The following is a 19,484-nucleotide window of genomic DNA, read 5'->3' as shown; positions in this document are numbered from 1 at the left end:
TGAGGGTCGCAGTTTCTAATGCCGTCGCATTAAACATGGTTTCTCTTTCAGTCGTGAGGGCGTTATAATGTGATGGTCAATTACACTATTCGTTAGTAAAAAAGTGACCCAAGAATTGGCGGTGGGTGGTGATGACTAGCTGCCTTCCCTCTAGTCTTAAACTGCTAAATTAGGAACGGGCAGCGCAGATGGCCGTCGTGTATCTTTTCGCGAAATTCAAAATCAAACAAACAAATCTTCTTAAAGTATATTTAACCACGTGATTAAAAATCCTAAAATTGGCCCTTTAGACTCAGATATTTTATTTATTTGTCGTCGATTTCGTGATTGGTTTGTTTGTTTGAACCGTAACATTATAACACTCCCACGGCTGAAAGGGCGTTTGGTGTGACGGTGTGAGTGATTTGAAACCTTCAATAAAGATATAACATTACATTGATTTAATTATATTTATAAACACAAATATATTTTAACTATTTTCAAGCAAGTAAAAATCATTTTGGGATAAACTAGGAAACCTTCTGATTCACTGTGTCAAACACGTTTTTAGCTGTTGTTTTAAATAAGATTGTGCAAGATAAATGTAAGATACTGACGTATAAAACTAACAAAGAACACTTTTGTAAACCTCAAATTATAATTTTTACAAATGTTTTCAAAATAAATAATGCAGAGAGCGCTGCAGTTGTTTATATATTGATGGAAAAACATTGTAATATAGAAGCACATAACTAAAAGCACGTGAATGTTTTCTGTACTCCTACATTTATAGTTTGTTTTGATATTCGTGGCTTAGGCTATCAGAATTCAGTTTACAAGTTAAATCATTGATGAACATTTTATTTATTTGTTGTTTTTCAGCCATGTTTCAAGCACCTCTGATTCCCAGTTTTCTTCCAAACGCTTCTAACCACCCTCTAAACATGCCTTCGGTGAGTCGGCCGGGACCAGGACCGGGAGGCGGTGGTATCAGTGGTGTTAACGCTCTCCTACAACCCACAGGAATGCCACTTCGTCCCAGCCCACCAGTCCCCATGCTCCCCTCCAGCAGCCAGTCCTCCCCTTCCCCTGGAAGAAAGGACGCAACCTCTCCATGCCAATTACAGCAACAACATCCCAAACATCAGACGCAACAACATTTGAACCAGTCATATTTTCAACAGGTAGGTACATTTTCTTATGTGATGTTATGCATTTTTCTATCATTTTTAACTTTGACCAATGTTTAGACTGTTTTAGTTCAGGGAATATTTGATAAGGATGATTTATTTATTTAAAAAAACAACACTTTAAACGACCTGACATGACCTGACATCACTGCCAGACTTTTACGATTTGGGAATTTTTTAAACATTAATTAAATTACCGACTACTTTGTGTGACATTCGTTCCTAGTTATATTGGGTAATTCGATGTTTATGTCTCGGCGTAAAGAACTGATAAATAAATGGATGAGATTGCTCATATCTTGTTAGGAATGGACCTCTAGTGATAATTGGTGCGATTGGTTGTAATATTGATAGTGTTTTTGTGTTCGAGTCTCGCGTTTTAAGAAACCAAACTAGTGATGGAACCCACCAATAATTTGTTCACATACGGTGTAGAAAAATATGATGCAAAAACCGTATCATCATCGGTAATTCTAGTTAATTGAACTAATTTTTAAGCGTAGGCACTGGAAAAAAGTTATCTGCCTGTAGTTACCGTATTTTCCGGTTAATAAGTCGAATCGCCGAATAAGCCGAGGCCAATTTTCAGCTCTGAAAATGAGGGTTTTTGCTTATTACCGCCCAATAAGCCGAAGCCATTTTTAAGAAGTGACAAGTTTCTTCAAAATGATTTCTTAGTCTCGTTTCAGCGTCAGCATGCATGTTGTGTGTGATCATTGGCGTTCTGTAGTAAAGCAGAGCGTGTCGTATTGAGACAGAGATGGAATCAATGTCATTCGTTATTGGCTCCACTCACTGTAATTAGGTAACCAATGAAATTCCAGAAACAACGTTTCACTGTAGTCTTAACGTGCTTTGCTGATGGGACAAAATTACCGCCTATGGTAATTTTCAAAACAAAAACATTTCCTAAGAAGAAGAAATTTCCGAAAGGAGTGATCGGCCAATAAGTCGACCCCCAAAAATCAGGTCCAAAATTTAGGACCAGAAATTCGGCTTATTAGGCGGAAAATACGGTAAGTTGTAACACCTTAACTACATTGTTGTAACTTTGAAAAATAATTAAAACTCTTCGGTGTCAATAAGAGGATATTTAGATGGATTTTGTGTAAATCGCGAAATCGTTGATTGTGGAAATAGAGAGTGTTTGTGGCAGACGCCATTTTGAAAGCGGCATCTCTCGTGTATTACATTATTATGCCACTCGTGTTTTTCTTTCATAATTATTAATTTCCAGACTTAAATATTTTTATTTGTTATTTTTCTTTTTGTTTTCCAACTGCCCTTTACTATGCAGCATCAAATGCTCTGATGCAGTGTTGCTATCGTGAAGCTTAAACTATGTAATAATTAGTGGCCCAAGCATTCTGTTTCAACTTGTAGGTCACAGATTAAGTGATCTTCAATAATAACGTATTCTGTGGTATTCCTTCGAGAGCTCAGATATTTGTTTTGAATGTCCGCATATACGAATACAAAGGGGCTGTATATGCTAACCGTCCCCAATTTGAAACTAATTGTAGACGTACTGGGATTCACAAATTTCCCCAATCACTACCAGTTTAACAAACCAGGAGGATTTTGTGGAATTGTTGGGGGAATTACTCTTATATATTCCAGTGAAGTTACAATTATGATTTGTCTCTTGTCTTGTTTGTTCAGAACTTTAGGATCGTTATTTGATGCAAACATTAAAATAAATATGTATTTGTTTTGACTACAACGTACCCCGAGGGGTCCATCATTGGATCGCAACCCCACAGTTTGGGAACCGATTTATTAGAGAGAGAATTCTCAGAACTCGTGATTGAGACAAAATGATATTTAATCAACTACTCTGTATCCAGTGTTGACGAGCCTTTCTATTACCATGACTCATCAGGCCTGTTGCGACAGGCCAGAAAAAGCAATGGTGGACATTATGTATTGCACGAACAACGATTGTTACCACGCGGACTAAAGTTAGTATGAGAATTGTAATTATTATCAGTTCCGTTTAATAAATCAGAATTAGAGCAAAAATTTACACTGTTATTTAATAAATTTTTTACCACCAGTTATTTACTATTTTTACTTGATAACTGAGGAATGCGCAAGCAACATTCAACTTATGGGCTACTCCATTCAAGTAGCAGGATTTAACCATCATTCATATTACACATCCATGGCCCTCAAGGTGCGGAGCGTGATCTTGCGGAACATGGGACTCAAACAAGGACCCCCAGCTTCTCAGTTTGGCACGTTAATAATTAAACTATTTCCCGCTTGGTATCACAATTATGTAATTTACTTCAACACTGCTTGATGGAGCCAGCAGTGTATTCTAATAGTCACTGGTCGACATTCTGAAACTAAAGATGAATTACTTCCAACCTTGTTGAGTGAAACCTTATAATTCATACTCCATTATTTAAAATGTTATTTCACTTCATCTTTGTTCTATAAAACCAGTAATCTATTTCAACAACACCTACAGTCTTTTTAAATACATGCTAATTAAATCGCCTTCATTACAGTTTCTATAAAACCTGTAGTTCCTGTTTATCCATGTAAATGTTTATATTAAAATTATTGTCTGTTCCATTCTGACTTATCGGTTTCAACCCACTCTTGTATGTCACTGGTAGTAGCTTTGACCTTTCGAACACCAGTAATTCCTTTTTGACATTTGATAGTTGATTACGTAAGTAGGTTTAAAAAGCTTTTATGCCACTGTTTTCCTGTCTGGCCATTCGAAATGAAGATGCTTATATATTTATAGTCTTGACGTGTACCTGCCACAAATCCTGTCCATTGTTAAAACTAGAAAGTCTATAATTCCTGTCTTTAAACCGTTGGTTATGGTTTGATTTATGGTCGGTATCTGTGGGCATCCTTGAAAACTCTAATGGTATATGAATTGTGTTGGTAACCGTCACTTCTAGAAATGGGACTTTACCTTCTATATTTATTGTGAATTACACTGCCATATGTCTCCTGGAGTCTTTCACGTGTGGCCGTGTTACACACTAAGCGTTCACAGACTATCAATATGGCGGCAACAGATAGTCGCTGAACGGTATGATAGAAAACTTGTTAGTAATTAGTATTTATTAATTAAAACGTATACACCAATAACTGTTTTTAATAATTACACTCGTAGGTGATCGTGCAGGTAACAAGACATGACATCGATGGACGTTTTGGCACACTTCTTCAAGGATTCACAGTATCACAGACTTTACCATCCAAGTTGTTGTTTTTTAATCGTATTTAAATAAACACCTGCGCAATCTGAAGTCGAGTCAGTTTTTATTTCTAGTGCAGCTAATAACAGTGCAAAAAATAGTTACATATTATCGTTTAGAGTATTATATGGCAAGTAAACTGAGTAGATATTCGTTCTTCCAGTAGTCAAGATAACTTCTGTTTATTGCTTGAAAAATACTGTACTTTTAATAGACGTAAACAACTTTTCCAGGTTATGCTGTAGTTTATTTGAACCGGTTTAAAATCGAACCGAATGGTTAAGTGTAACATCCCGAAACGTCCGGTTTGAATGAACATTTTTGTGTTTCGAAGTTGTAGTAGTTTTACCTTTCAATATGTTACAAACGTAACTTACTGAGTTTACGATTTCTGATTACTGTCTGTTGAGAGCTCATTAAAACTTCGATTTCGTGTTTTTAAAATTTGGTTTATAAAACAAACAACGGTTACGTTATAAGGTTTTGAGCAATCGCAGATCGATACAAAATGTAATGTAAAACTACTCAACTGACGGCCTAGCAACACTTGTTGATGTCGGTCTCTCGAAGAAAGGTTGTTTATATATTTCGTTAAAAAGGTTACGTAAAGAAACTGTAGAATTGAATTTTATCTTAGCTCTATTTACTTGAGTGTTGAAGTAAAGCACGCATTTTTTTTCCTACTTCCTATACTGATATCGTTCGTAACAGTACATTATCTATTTTTGTGAGTGGGCGTGGCGCGTATATTTCTCCATAATAATTACTGGCTGTGAAATGCATGCGAGTATATGTGGCTGGGCCAATAAATGCGACGTATTACACGTCTCTGCTGTAAATGTCGTATGATTTCATTGAGGTTTAATTAACTCGGAGGAAAACTAATTATATTTAATCGAAAAATGAGAACTACCCATGGTACCTCATCCATCAAAGAAAGGGTCTGTAATGAAATCCATCTTGTATCCTCTTTCAAGATGTTAATATTTTTGGTGGCGACGAGATTAGTGCAGAATTAAAACAAAAAAATTGGGCTATCACACTGCAAAACATGTGGGTCAAAAACACTGTTGTACAGTCGAACACTTATGATTGAACTCTTGGCCATATTGTTATCAACGTGTCTGTGCTTAAATAACTGACTGCACATGCAATGATGTGTCTGCTGGGGTGATGGGTCAGATCCCCCCCCCATTGAAGAACTCTTTCCTCAGTAGTCCTCATCTGAAATAAAAAGATGTAGGCTTTTAAAATTTTAAATTCTCCATACATAATAACTCCCACTGATATGAAAATGTTTTATGGGGTGGGAGGTAGTTATGCTATATGACTGGAACTGAAAAATGCTTCTCCAATCGGGTAAAACCTAGGGCGTGGGTTTAGTAATAGTTTGGACTACCACCACGAAGCTGTGTAAGAAGACTGAGGTAATTTAGGTTTTTTTTGATAATCTACTTCTTAAAAGCCAAATAGCTTATTTCTTTTGTATATAATAACACTTGACTCCACCTTCTTTCTTCACCGCCCAGTTTTTTGCACCCATTTGTGCTGTTATCACCCCTTCATAAATATCTTAGAAAACTGTGCAAGTGGCATCGGTGATACCAGGATAATGGGGTTGAAAAAGTATAGCATTTTATGTTTCGTATGCATAAGGTTGATTCAGTCGTGTGCAAAAGCAGTTAGGACTAAATTTAACTCGTGTTGGTAACGTTATTCCTTGTATCGAGTTAGTCAACTTTTGCGCTTAAAACTTAATAAAAGATAAATGTTGCATTTAGTTAACACACATGAGTTAGGAATGCTTTGTGCGTGCATTTGAACAATAGGAAATAGTTTCGTGTATATTTTAAATATAATTTTCATCTGTTTAGCTATTCTGGTCACAGTCGTTTCTTATGAAATCGGATTAGGTCCGGTTGCAGACTGTACACTTGTTTCATATTTATTTTTGTGTAGGCAATAATTTTGCTTATTTTATTTACGTTGGCAGTTAATTAATATGTCGTTTTATCATAGCCAAAGAAATGCACGATGTTTAGTGCAAATGAATTTATCCCAGTTTGTTTTTTTAGCGTTTTGTGACTGGTTCGTCAGCTGTGGACATTTCTGTCTGCGTGTTTGTCTGTCTGTTATTGTTCGTTCTCTAAATCCTGTTTCAAAACGGTGTGATAAAACTCTCCAGTTAATGAAGGTAATTTGACATTATTGTGTAAAGTTTACATACTTTTGCAAGGTATAACATTCGGTTTTCTTATTGGATGATGAAACAACCATTGTCTTCGTCTCTCACCATAGATTGTTACGTCGAGTGGAAAGCGTGACGCATGACAGATTTAGTTTGTTTCACTTGCACGTTTGCCAAAATTCACTTGACTCTTTGTATTTTATTATGACAACAAAACATTTTAATCAGAGTTCTTAAATTATCCGTCTCGTACTGTTTCAGTTTCACGATTTTAAATGTTTTACTGTATTATTTTTGCTGATTTCTCCTTGAAGTTTAAACCATTTTTAACTTGTATTAACAGCTTTGACTGTGTCAGTGATGAATACCAGCGTTTACATTACAGCAAATGGTTGTTTTAAAACAAACGGCGTCGTAATAGCTCCTTAACTAGCAATGCCCGTTTTTATATCAAATGGTGCACAACTAGGGTACGACACAAACTTCACGAAAAAACGGAGACTTGTGGACGTCGCATAACTGGGCTGTGACTCAAACCCTGTGACAATATAAACATGCACTTGTGACGTTGCATATGGTGTATTATAACTGGGTTATGATTCAAAACTGTGACAAAACAAACACTTGTGAAGTTTCATATGGTGCATAATAACTGGGTTATGACTCAAAGTTATGACAAAAGAGACACTTGTGACGTTGTATGTGACGTATCTGAGCTGCAATTAAAAACCGACACCCGTGACGTCACAAAGTTCAGTGAATTATACCTGATTGAAAGAAGCTCAGTTTCGTGGTTGAGCTTAAATGTCTCATTTTTAAATGTTCATCTTCATTGTTTCATTCTTTTATGTGTGTGTGTAGCTAATAAAATGTTCTCCATGTTAATAAGTTAACGCTACACCGACTAATTGAAGTAACTTTTTTATCATTTGATGGGTAGTTAACATCAAACACTCAAATATTTTCCATTGTACTTTGTAGGTTAGTTGAGTGTATCATTCTGTTTCTTTCATCATGCCACAAATATATTATTCAGTTTGCGTGCATTTAATATTGAGTTTGCGAAAAGCAAACGGTTGGGTTAGACGTAAGCCATAAGCTTAGTTGGACCAGATACATAGATACTAGATACAATACAGTGTTGTTATTTGGCGAAGAATCAATTGAAGGTAAAAATATGATTTGCCAGCAGAGGTCGTCTGTTTTTCATTGAAATCGAACGTCGGAATTTACCCAGACACAGACAATAAAACAAAAACGAGACACCTAAACACATTCTAACTGATACCTCAGAAATTGTCCCCCGCTAGTACAGCGTTAAGTCTACGGAGTTACAACGCTAAAATCAGGAGTTGGATTCCCCTCAGTGGGCTCAGCAGATAGCCCGATTACATGTTATGTAGCAGTGGTCTTGTCTAGTTTGTGTGTGCTCGGAGAAATGCATAAGGGCCCACGGCTAAATATGTTAGACCGAATATATTAATATCATTTTAATGGTTTGTAGTCTGTACTAAATTTTGAAACGGAGACAATAAATAGGTTTTGATATTTGTTGTTATATAGTTCATATAAATCGAAAATACCAAACAAAAACAGGAAAATTTCATGGCGGATTGAAAACGTTACTGGAATGATAGGTTCCACTAAGATTGTGTGTGTGTGTGTGTTTTAGAAGTGGGATTATTTTCATACGCTAATGTTTCGCCGTTTCTATTTAAACACAAGAGAAACGTTCGTAGAAGAAGGAAAGTCTCGAATATGTTATTACAACTCATTTTATATAGTATTTTTATTTATAGTAATTTCTTTTCGTTCAGAGGAAGAAACATCTATATCCATAAATAAACACGTACATTAATATAAACTGCTCTGTGCTTACCCTGCTGAATGTATTTATTAACAGGTACCTATAAGATATTCATGGTCAAAATAGTATCTTTAACATCGCTTCGTAAATACAGGATTTATAGAATAATACAAAAATAATTCTAATCGCAGACACTGAAATCTACAAGTTTATTTACTTGTCTTAGGCCTAACATTAGTTAAGCCTTTATTAAGTACGGCCTGTATTCGATGAAGAGATAAATTGGCACTGTAACATGTTTACTTTTTCATTTGTTTTGTTTTTTGCTTTATCTTATTTAGGGCAAAGCTTTACCGTACTTAACACTATTAATAAATAATAATAACTTATTTTATTTTACGACCTAATGTAAGAGCTTTTTAAAAACTTTGATAGATTTTTAATATGTTAATGTTCAAGCTGTATACCGAAATGAAGTGTGCGCTCGTGTTTAGGACAAATATAGACAGACTATTAATTATTATTATTATTATTTAATAAATACAAAAGTGTTGATACTGTAAACTACATCAAGTCTGTATAAGGAATTAAATAAGCACTATGTAACAAGCCTATTTCCCCCCAGTGCCACAGCGGTATATCTGTGGACTTACAACACTGCAAACCGGGTTTCGATACCCGTAGTGGGCAGAGCACAGGTAGTCTGTTGTGTAGCTTTGTAGTTAATTACAAAGAAACAAACTGAAGAGCAGTTATTAAATTTCCTACAAAAGCCAACAGTGAGATTCACTGAATGAGATTCTAATATTTAAAAAAAAAATTGTCCATAACCGTTCATATTCGTTATCCATTAACTTATAACCAAGAATGTCGTAGGTCATATCACGCACACTTATAATCGTTATGTTAGTAATTCGTTTATACTGTATTACATTTTGACCTAGTAATCAAAAAGAAATGCTAACTGTGTATATTGTGTATAAACCACAACTGTTTTGAAAATGGGATATTAATTATTTTAGAGATGTGAACACTACATCTGCTCTTGGAACGAGAGTAACAAAACGGATGATGTATGAAACTGCGACAGCTCCGAATGTCTTTACATAAACCTTCAGTGATGTTTCAAATGCATCAAATCTACAGACATGGCCAGGTGGTAAAGGCATTCGACTCGTAATCCAAGAGTCACTGGTTTGAATCCTTGTTAGACGAAACATTTTCCCCCTTTCAGCCGTGTGAGTGTTATAATATTACGGTCAATACCATTATTCGGTGATAAACGAGTAGCCCAAGAGCTGGCAGTGGGTCATGTTGACTAGCTGCCTTCCTTCTAGTCTTACACTGCAAAATTAGGGACGGCTAGCGCAGATAGCCCTCGGGTAGCTTTGCGCTAAATTGAAACAAGCAAACAAACAAACAAACAAACAAACCTACAATTGCTGTAGTTCTAAACTCCATTAATAAGAAAAGGAAGGAAACAGTATCTTAAAAATAAACTATATTATTTGTATGCTACTTCTGTAAATAATAGCCAACTTTTGTTATTGGATGACATGGTATAGTTTCATAATAACGTTAGTATACGTACGAAACGACCATTGTTTTATTCTTCCAAACAGAAAAGTGAAGGTAGAATAGGTAATTTTTGTTTCTAATAAGATGAAACCTGTACAAGGCTTAACAGTAATTCTAGGTGCTGCATAAGGAACTAATTATAACCTAATGATTACCAATGTTACAAAATCCTTGAAGAAACACATTCTAATTGATCTGTCAAGACGTAAGTAATTCCGGCTTCATCAGTATTAAACACTTTATCGTATAGGCCTATCGGAATGTTTCTAAGGGTAACATAAAACCACAAATTGTTTTGGTTTTAACAAGTTGGGATGCATCCCGGGCAACCTGAAGGACTTGTGTTTACAGGACTTGCAGTCCTGAGGGTCTTAGATTCTTCATCACACCAAACATGCTCGCCCTTTCAGCCGTGGGGACATTATAATGTGACTGTCAATCCCACTATTCGTTGGTAAAAGCGTAACCCAAGAGTTGACGGTGGGTGGTGATGACTAGCTGCATTCCCTCTAGTTTTACACTGCTAAAATAGAGACGGCTAGCGCAGATAGCCCTTGCGTAGCTTTGCAAAAAAATTCAAAAATAAACAAACAAACCGTGCGGAATAAGTTCGTTAAATTATTCAAAAGTTTTAAATTCAGTAAATGTAGAAATGGAAGCAACATATCTAAATATATATGTACATGCTACTATGTTAATATTATAAATATTGTTAAATCTTTGTTCTTTTCGATAGCAATAATTGTGTGTTTATACAGTTGCTCGTACAACAATTACAAGATTTTAGTTCGTCTATCAGCCCTTATTACGAATTGTATAAATAACAGTTTTTAAGTATGACTTTGCAGTTATTCGTGTTAATTAATATTAATTGTTTGCGTCTGAAATGTGTAACTGGTCTCAAATGTAATAAATTTCGCTGTGGCAATAGAGATCGTGCAGAGTTTTGTGATATCTAGCCAATATGTGTGGTGTTTTCAGGTTCTTTGGAAGTCAACTTGTAGTAACCTAAATTGATTTAGGTGTGTGAATTGCATCATGGCATTGTGCGTAATATATTTATCGGTATTGTGTATTTATTGTAAAGCCAAATTATACATATAAATGCGAACTTGCATTCGAAGTGTTGGAGAAAGTTCGATAGAATTGATGACAGTTATATAGGGTTGTAGCTTATACAGAAAAAAAACAACAGATAAAGGTCGTGTTCACGGTAATAACTTGTAGCGCGAATCATAGACCTTGGCTGTCAGAGAATATGCTTTTCCTTAATTCTTGGATTGATCCTAAACCAGAGTCTTTCATCTCTCACTTTACCTTCGGACGAACGAAGAACAATTTGTTAGATGTGTTGATACACACCTAACAGTGTAGTCTCAACCATATAGTGTGTGCTAATTAGCAATGGATTGACCAGTGAGTCAAGCTATAGTATCCATTACCTATTTTGAGACTAATCTTCCGCAGGTGTTCGTTGGTCAAACTTTAGATTGTAAGCTTCCCGCGGGTGCTGGTTGGTCAAACTCTAGATTGTGAACTTCCCACGGGTGCTGGTTGGTCAAACTCTGGATTGTAAACTTCCCGCGGGTGCTGGTTTGTCAAACTTTAGATTGTAAACATTTGCTGATGCTGGTTGGTCAAGCTTGAAACGTTTTTCAGTATTTGTTCGTCTTCAGATTATGTTAAAATAATGGCTGTGATATGAGATTCTTTAAAATCGGGAGAATTCCAGTTTCTGGATTGAAAGGCTAATTTTATTTTTCCCGAAATTATTCTCAATATATTTCGCGCACTGTGTATTATTTCCAGAATGCAATACTTATATTCACAAGTTAACTTGAGATGTTGCTATAGCAATACTTATATTCACAAGTTAACTTGAAATGTTGCTATAGCAATACTTATATTCACAAGTTAACTTGAAATGTTGCTATAGCAATACTTGTATTCACAAGTTAACTTGAAATGTTGCTATAGCAATACTTGTATTCACAAGTTAACTTGAAATGTTGCTATAGCAATACTTGTATTCACAAGTTAACTTGAAATGTTGCTATAGCAATACTTGTATTCACAAGTTAACTTGAAATGTTGCTATAGCAATACTTGTATTCACAAGTTAACTTGAAATGTTGCTATAGCAATACTTGTATTCAAAAGTTAACTTGAAATGTTGCTATAGCAATACTTATATTCACAAGTTAACTTGAGATGTTGCTATAGCAATACTTATATTCACAAGTTAACTTGAGATGTTGCTATAGCAATACTTATATTCACAAGTTAACTTGAGATGTTGCTATAGCAATACTTATATTCACAAGTTAACTTGAGATGTTGCTATAGCAATACTTATATTCACAAGTTAACTTGAGATGTTGCTATAGCAATACTTATATTCACAAGTTAACTTGAGATGTTGCTATAGCAATACTTATATTCACAAGTTAACTTGAAATGTGACTATAGCAATACCTATTGTTGTATAACTTTATGAAAATATCAGTGTTCCTGTACTCTGAATGGATTATTCCATCCTGTAAATCAACATTTTTTGCTATCAGTAGTGTTAAGAGTTTAATACCCACGGCCTTGTCTGAACGTACAATAAATGTCGTTTGTCACAAGACCGCCGTTTTTTTTAGAAAGTTCAATAAACTTGTGATGTGATTAGTTGAACCGTTGTTACTTTAAGCAGATCTTACAGGTTGGTCGTTATGAAATGTTCGAAATCACGTATTTTTCATAGTTTTTAACAGTGTACGCATACATTACAATGATTATTTTGTATATATAACAAGATGCTTGATAACTCGCTAAGCTTGAGCTATCACAAAAAATAAACTCGTTTTGACCTTTTATGGAGGGTGACAGTTTATATTAACTGTCTAATTTGGCTTGCCGTATTTAAAGTAAAACAAAAAACAAACTTGTTCAACCAGACCATGAAACTTTAAAGCTCAACCCCTAAGTGCTGTTATTTGTTTCGTGAAGGTATTAACCGTTTCAGTTGGCATGTCTTTTTATAAAACAGTTTCGTTCTATGACTTTGAGAGGTAGCTAACTAGGTTTGCTCTAATACAAGATAAACTCGTTCTATGACCCTTCGTGTTATTTTATTTTCAGTTAAGATGATTTTTACCTTTTTTTATAGTTCCTAGTTGTTTTACGTTTATTTCGAATGTATGTTTTTTTAATTTTTACAATCACTAACTCATTTCTTGATGTACTATTGTTTTGGGTGACTTGAAATACAATAAAATAAGATATTTTTTTATTGTTTGCTATCTTGTTTTCCCTGTTAATTTATGCATTAATTTTCTTTGCGAATGCACAAATTCAGCTGATCTCACAAATATATATATATGCAATAGCTAGCGTATAGCTTGATAGAGGTTAACAACCATAAGTATACGTAAGGAAGCCCCTCACCTCGAATTCTTTGAAAGTTTTACATCCGAACTAGAGACGCAGCATAACTCTCAAGAATGCAGCGCCTCCTACAAATCAGTTAGTGAACCCTAGATCCAGATCATAAGAGTAAGTTGTTGTTTTGTTTGTTGTTCCAAGGGCGGAGGAGATTACGGCCAGCCGGGTTCCCCCATAAACCTTACACCGGTTCTTGTTGAAAGTCAGGTCCAGCGGTTAGCAGAGGCAGCAGAGTGGCTGGTCAAGACGCTACCACCCTTTGAACCTAAACCTCAAAATAACAAGAAGAAGATAAGTAAAGATTTAGAGGTAGGCACTGTTGTCTTTAGTAAGGACTGGGGGAACAGGGTTGTCCTTCCCCCTCTGTTCGCTGTAAGGTTAGGTTCTAAACACAGTCGACTGTCTCCTAAAGGTAAGTTATAGTAATAAAGTTTGACGTATTTCTTTGAATAAAAATTAAGAGTTTTCACGTGTCCATGTAAATAATGCAAAAATATTGAGTATGTTATATACGATGTCTACCCAAGGTCAGGGTATAAAGTAAGTCGATATATTGTGATAATTTCTGAAAACAAACAAACAGTACGCCCTGCTTGTTCACCTACTCTACTTAGCTTTATCCGAGTTTCACCTTTTTTCTTTCTTTCGTGTGATGAACGCCGAATTTCACTGTATATGACATGAATTTATATCCTGTATTTGCATGAATAGTAAATTTCAGAACGCAAGTAAGAAAAGAACAGCGCGTGAAGTTGGCTTTACAATTTTATTTAAAGTTATTTTGAAATCCACGTAGAGCCGTTTGAAATCACTATAAAGAAAGATGGTAAGTGTACAGATTTACAACGCTAAAATCAAGGATTCGATTCCCCTCGGTTGGCTCAGCAGGAGGGACACACACACACACACACACACACACACACACTTCTCTGTCTGGTCCGTAACCACGTAAGAGGTTATATTCAATTGTATCAGTGGTGAGGACGTATCCAAGTAATTCCAGAAAGCACCACCTTGTGTTAATCTTTTGGACTACGTGAGGATACTGTTACCTTGAAGTACGTGTGTGTGTGTGTGTGGTTGCATAGATACAGAGTGTTCACGTACACTACGTAACCTAAACATGGTTTTGCTTGAGAACCTGAAATATGTCTGTTTTGTCAGTTTCATTATTTCCCAATGTACCTGCCTACTTATCTGCCCTTGTGTTTTTCTGTCTGCTTTCTCGTGTGTTTATCTCTCAGAATAATTTTAATTATGAAAAGTTGTATGTACATTAAAACGACAGAATGAAGTAATATTTTCGTCACTTTTGGTTTTACCTGTTCATCGTCTCAGCAACGCTATCAACGATTTTTTTTTAAATTAATAATAATAACCCTGAAAAAACAATACAGATTACTTTGTATATAATTGTTAAAATCAACTTATAATTTTCTTGTGAAGTGTTCACTGTACTTTGTCTCAGTGAAGTAAAATGACACAAAGGTCGCGCTTTCTTGCATTGTAATCCTGTAAGAAAACAAAGTATCAAATTTCAGTGTAATTTTCTGACTCCAGTAGTGTGTAATCTCATTTCAAAATAAAATCATTTTTAAATTGAGTAATCTATATAAACCTGGTGAGAGGTTCTGTATTGTGGAGAGCTATGCTTCAACTTCAGAATCTGTGTTTGATATTTCTGCAATTTGAGCAAAGCTCTAAAAGGATTACCGTCTGTAGTGCAAGACGGGGTGGGGGGTAGCAGTTATTCAAAAGTATCCACCGTCAATTCTTGGACTACTCTAATCGAATAGTGATGTTTGGTCATCGATGTTGCACTAGTTTTACGTGCCCAGAGTAAACGGGACGGGAACCAAGGGTCCTCGAATTCGCAGAGAAACTTGCTTAACTACCAGTCCTTTAGATACAACACTAGAAATCTGTTGATATTAATAGAGAATATCAGTCATTCGTCATCACAGTTACATGATTGTTGGTGAAGATTTATGGTTTTCAGTTGGGCATGGTGTTGGTAACTAATCTATGTAGTGTGATTTCTGTAGTTATATACACACATACGTGTGTGTTTGTATGTGACGCGTGTTTAATTATTTGTACCAATGGTAATATTCTAACAAATGTAGGCCCGGCATGGCCAAGTGGTTAAGGCACTCGTCTCGTTATCTGAGGTCCGCGGGTTCGAATCCCGGTCGCACCAAACATGCTCACCCTTTCAGTCGCGAGGGCGTTATAATGTGACGGTCAATACCACCATTCGTTGGTAAAAGAGTAGCCCAAGAGTTTGTCGGTAGGTGGTGATGACTAGCTGCCTTCCCTCTAGTCTTACACTACTAAATTAGGAACGGTAAGCACAGGTAGCCCTCGTGTGGCTTTGCGCGAAATTCAAAACAAACAAACTTGTATTTTATTTCTTGGCTTATTTTTCAGTGTCTTGTTTCTAGAAGTAACGTTTATATACCGAAGAGTTTCTACTACTGTAACTATACAGTTATTCTGGTATCATTTTATCTTGTACCGAATTCATTGGTGGTTCACGTATATGTATCTAGTTCAGTTTGTTACTTCCTTAATAGGAAATAATGTAGGCATGGCACTTACATAATTTCATCAAAGTGTGAGAAAAAAAACGCAAAAATCTTCACTTTTAAAAGTAAAGCAAAGAAAGATCCGTTTAACGGCCGCTATAATCGTGCAGTAATAAAAACTAAACTGGACGTATCGTATGGTACGTTAAATGTATCATTTTAAACAAGCTGGTTTGTACATGTATATTCAAGAGATTCGTGGTTATGAATCTTTATCTATATTATTAACTTTCAAACTTTTTGTTTTCAGAGATCAAATCCATTAAAAATGATATGTAGATGTGTCACTTTTCTGTTTAATGAAAGAATACTTTGTGCGAACGAAAGTTATAAGTGCTTGTATGCTTGTCTATGTACAGGGTGTGGCAAAAGTTTTCGCGTAGTTCTCTTTCGAACGTGGTGTAATTTCTAACTTTTTCCTCCGAAACGAACAATAATTAACTCGGATTCAGTTCTCTGCGTGGTCTTTCCTCTCGTACGAATCGTGTAATAGCTTTTACTCCACCTTGTACATATCACGGCCTAAATATATTACTTTGACAATACAAGTAATTTGAATAAACCACCTATGTTCGTGTTCAGTGTGTATTAATAACTAAACCTAATGGTTCAAACACTGTTCGAAACACAAGTAACCTCTGACTATATACTGTTCAATAACAGAACTTTGTTATGTTCAGTAAGATGAGGGCTGCATAATAAAATGAAAATCTATTGGAAGTAGAAATTCGAAAGAAAAATACAAATTTGATGTTTTATTAACGTCTAAATGACTGACTTATTCACGTTTCATTGGGAACACAAGTTCGTTTTATCTCTTTATTGATGTTTTCAGGTGGTAAGATAGAAACATTTTGTCTAATAATACATTAGAAATGTACAGTTTCGATCACTGATACCAAATACTCTTCTTTTATTAAAAAAAACAAAGATTCCTGAGTGTGATAAAAATTGGCGTTTTTAAGAGACTAATTATTATAAGGTGAACCGATTACATAGAAGTAAGAGCTACGCCTAGATAAGGATTGTTTTAACCAGGTCGAGAATATAGTTTTCAGGAGTATTATATTTTTTATTTCTAGAATAAATAAAAAGCTGGTATAAATAATGTGATCCATTTTTCGCCAGAAAATAAAGTAGAATCTGTTATGTTGCACAGCACGCGCACGTATACAAATTTGTAATATTGATGTGTTATAAACAATAATTTTGTTAATTATACCTATGCTATACTAGTTATAAATTTTCTTCGGTTTAGAATGGATGCTGTTGTTGTTGTTTAAAAACATTTTTACTTCCAGTAGAAGAGACATCGTTTGTCACCTTCATAAATTTTGAAAAACTAAAACTTGCCTAAATTAAAAAAAAAAAAAATTGTGATAAAAACATTGAATATATTTTTGCTAAGTCAGCAAATAGAATATATCAAAATGTGAATATTGAGTGTATTTCTTAATGACTTGTTTAGAATTAATTAGGATTTATTTTTCAGTGGGTAACGCTAGGAGGCGTTGAAAGACGTGAATTCAGTAATTTGTATTTTAATTTTCTGTAGCAAATCTAAATATTTTGGTACCGTATATGAATGAAATGTTTACATAAAACTTGAACCTCCTCCAAGAGTTTTTGCGAGAAAAATATAAGTGTCATTGTTTCTAATATCCACTAAATAACTGAACGTCGTAGTTTTGTTTTGTGTTATCAAAGTATAGAATTAAAACTCGTGGAAAGTGTCAAAAATAGTGATTTGTTGGAGAAAAAAAATTAATTTGGGACGGAGCATAACTAGATTATTTCTGTTGGAACAGTTTGGCAAGGGGGCTTGTTGTTAGGGTTTTCGTCTTCCCAGTGTTCGTTGGAACAGAATAGCCAAAGAAATAAAACCCAACTTGGGAGTTAAATGCTGCTTTGAATTGCTGGGTCTAGCGTAGTTCTCCAAAGAATGTTTTACCATATTATTATATGCCAGGTGGGTTAAGATGTTCCACTCTTAATCTGACGGTCACGGGTTCGAATCCCTGTCGCACCAAACATGTTCTCCCTTTCAACCCTGGAGCGTTATAATATTGCGGTCAATCTCATTATTCGTTGGTAAAAGAGTAACCCAAGAGTTGGCGGTGGGTGGTGATGACTAGCTGCTTTCCCTCTAGTCTTACACTGCTAAATTAGGGACGGCTAGTGCAGACAGCCATTGTGTAGCTTTGCGCGAAATTCAGAACCAACAAACAAACAAACCATATTATACTTACTTGGTTGTTTGTTTTGAATTTTTCGCAAAGCTATTTCGACGACTGTTTGCATTAGTCATCCCTAGTTGTTAAGTGATACACTAGATACACCGCCAACTCTTGGGTTACTCCTCTTCAACGAATAGTAGAATAGAGCATCATATTATTATGCCTTCACGGTTGAAAGGGCGAGCATTTTCGGGGACGGAATTCAATCCCAGCGACCCGCACGATTACGAGTAAAGTACCCTAACTATTAGGCCCTTTTTGGCCCTTACACCTATTTGAAATAGTCAAATGTGTAAAACCACCAATTCATACTAACTCCTTCGTAATGTTGTAGGACTAATAATAGTTAAACGTTTAATATTAATCAAAAGTTATTTTTTTAGTTTAGAAACATTTCGTGTAAGAAAGTTTCTATATGAAAAGTTGCTTCACTTACAAAAGAGTCATTATTTTTAAGTGTTCTAAAGGAATGTTTTGTGTTTGTTAAGTGGTCGCTGTTAGAGCTTTTCTATAGCGGTATGTTTTCGGATGTACAACGCTAGTAACCGGGTGATGGTCAGAGCACGGATAGCCAATTGCGTAGGTTTGTGCTTAACTGCAGAAGAACAGTTTGGATATATTATAATGCCTTGTTATTTTATTTAACATATTTCCTCCAATTTGCGTTAGTTTCTGTTCAGTGAATTGGCCAAAAGTTCTATCCAGGGATATTTCCGATACAATGGTTAGCCTGCCGGATTGTGGATCATAAGTTCGGTAGCTCGTGCCGCTTTACCGTTGAATTAAAAACTAGGGTTTCGCATGCTGGTGCTGTATTAATGACTGTCGAATCCTGCTGTTTCATTGGAGTAACCCTCGCGTTCGTAGCGAACGCTTTTAACTAGCTGACTTTCTTGTCTGTTACTTTAAAATTATGGTTCCGCTATCACTGACAGTGCGTCAGTTGCTGTGCGTGAAACTCAACAAAAACAAACTCCAGACACTTGTATTATGTATGGACCACTCCTGTGTATCTTCCTTCAAACGAACATTCAGCTTAGGCACTATTTTTATATATATAACTAGACCACAGTATTAAGTTAGTAGAGTAATGTTTAATGTCATATATTGTAACAATGATCGTGTAATACGGAATAGCTATCATGACCTTTAACATTATTACGTATGATAAGGAGATTGAAATGTGCATTGTCTTATATATAACCTTTGACCCTTTCCTATTGGTGTAAGTTAATTACAATACAGAGTGACCATCCATCGC

At 35.4% G+C, this 19,484-nt stretch overlaps 1 protein-coding gene across 16 annotated transcripts in view; it reads left to right on the top strand.

Annotated features, from left to right (window-relative positions):
- Positions 1 to 19,484, top strand: part of LOC143231868 (uncharacterized) — a 138,693-nt gene that overhangs the window by 72,911 nt on the left and 46,298 nt on the right. For 9 of the 16 annotated variants that reach the window (XM_076466619.1, XM_076466612.1, XM_076466611.1 and 6 more), the window contains 2 exons: positions 862 to 1,163; positions 13,540 to 13,707. In XM_076466619.1, coding sequence (XP_076322734.1) covers positions 862 to 1,163; positions 13,540 to 13,707 — 470 coding nt within the window. The remainder of the gene's footprint in view (positions 1 to 861; positions 1,164 to 13,539; positions 13,708 to 19,484) is intronic. The other 7 variants (XM_076466626.1, XM_076466625.1, XM_076466616.1 and 4 more) reach the window with 1 other exon arrangement.

The sequence above is a fragment of the Tachypleus tridentatus genome, chromosome 11, assembly GCF_004210375.1.
Source record: "Tachypleus tridentatus isolate NWPU-2018 chromosome 11, ASM421037v1, whole genome shotgun sequence".
NCBI lineage: Eukaryota > Metazoa > Arthropoda > Merostomata > Xiphosura > Limulidae > Tachypleus > Tachypleus tridentatus.
The sequence above is the reverse complement of the archived record's forward strand: the minus strand, read 5'-3'. Positions and strand labels throughout refer to the sequence as shown.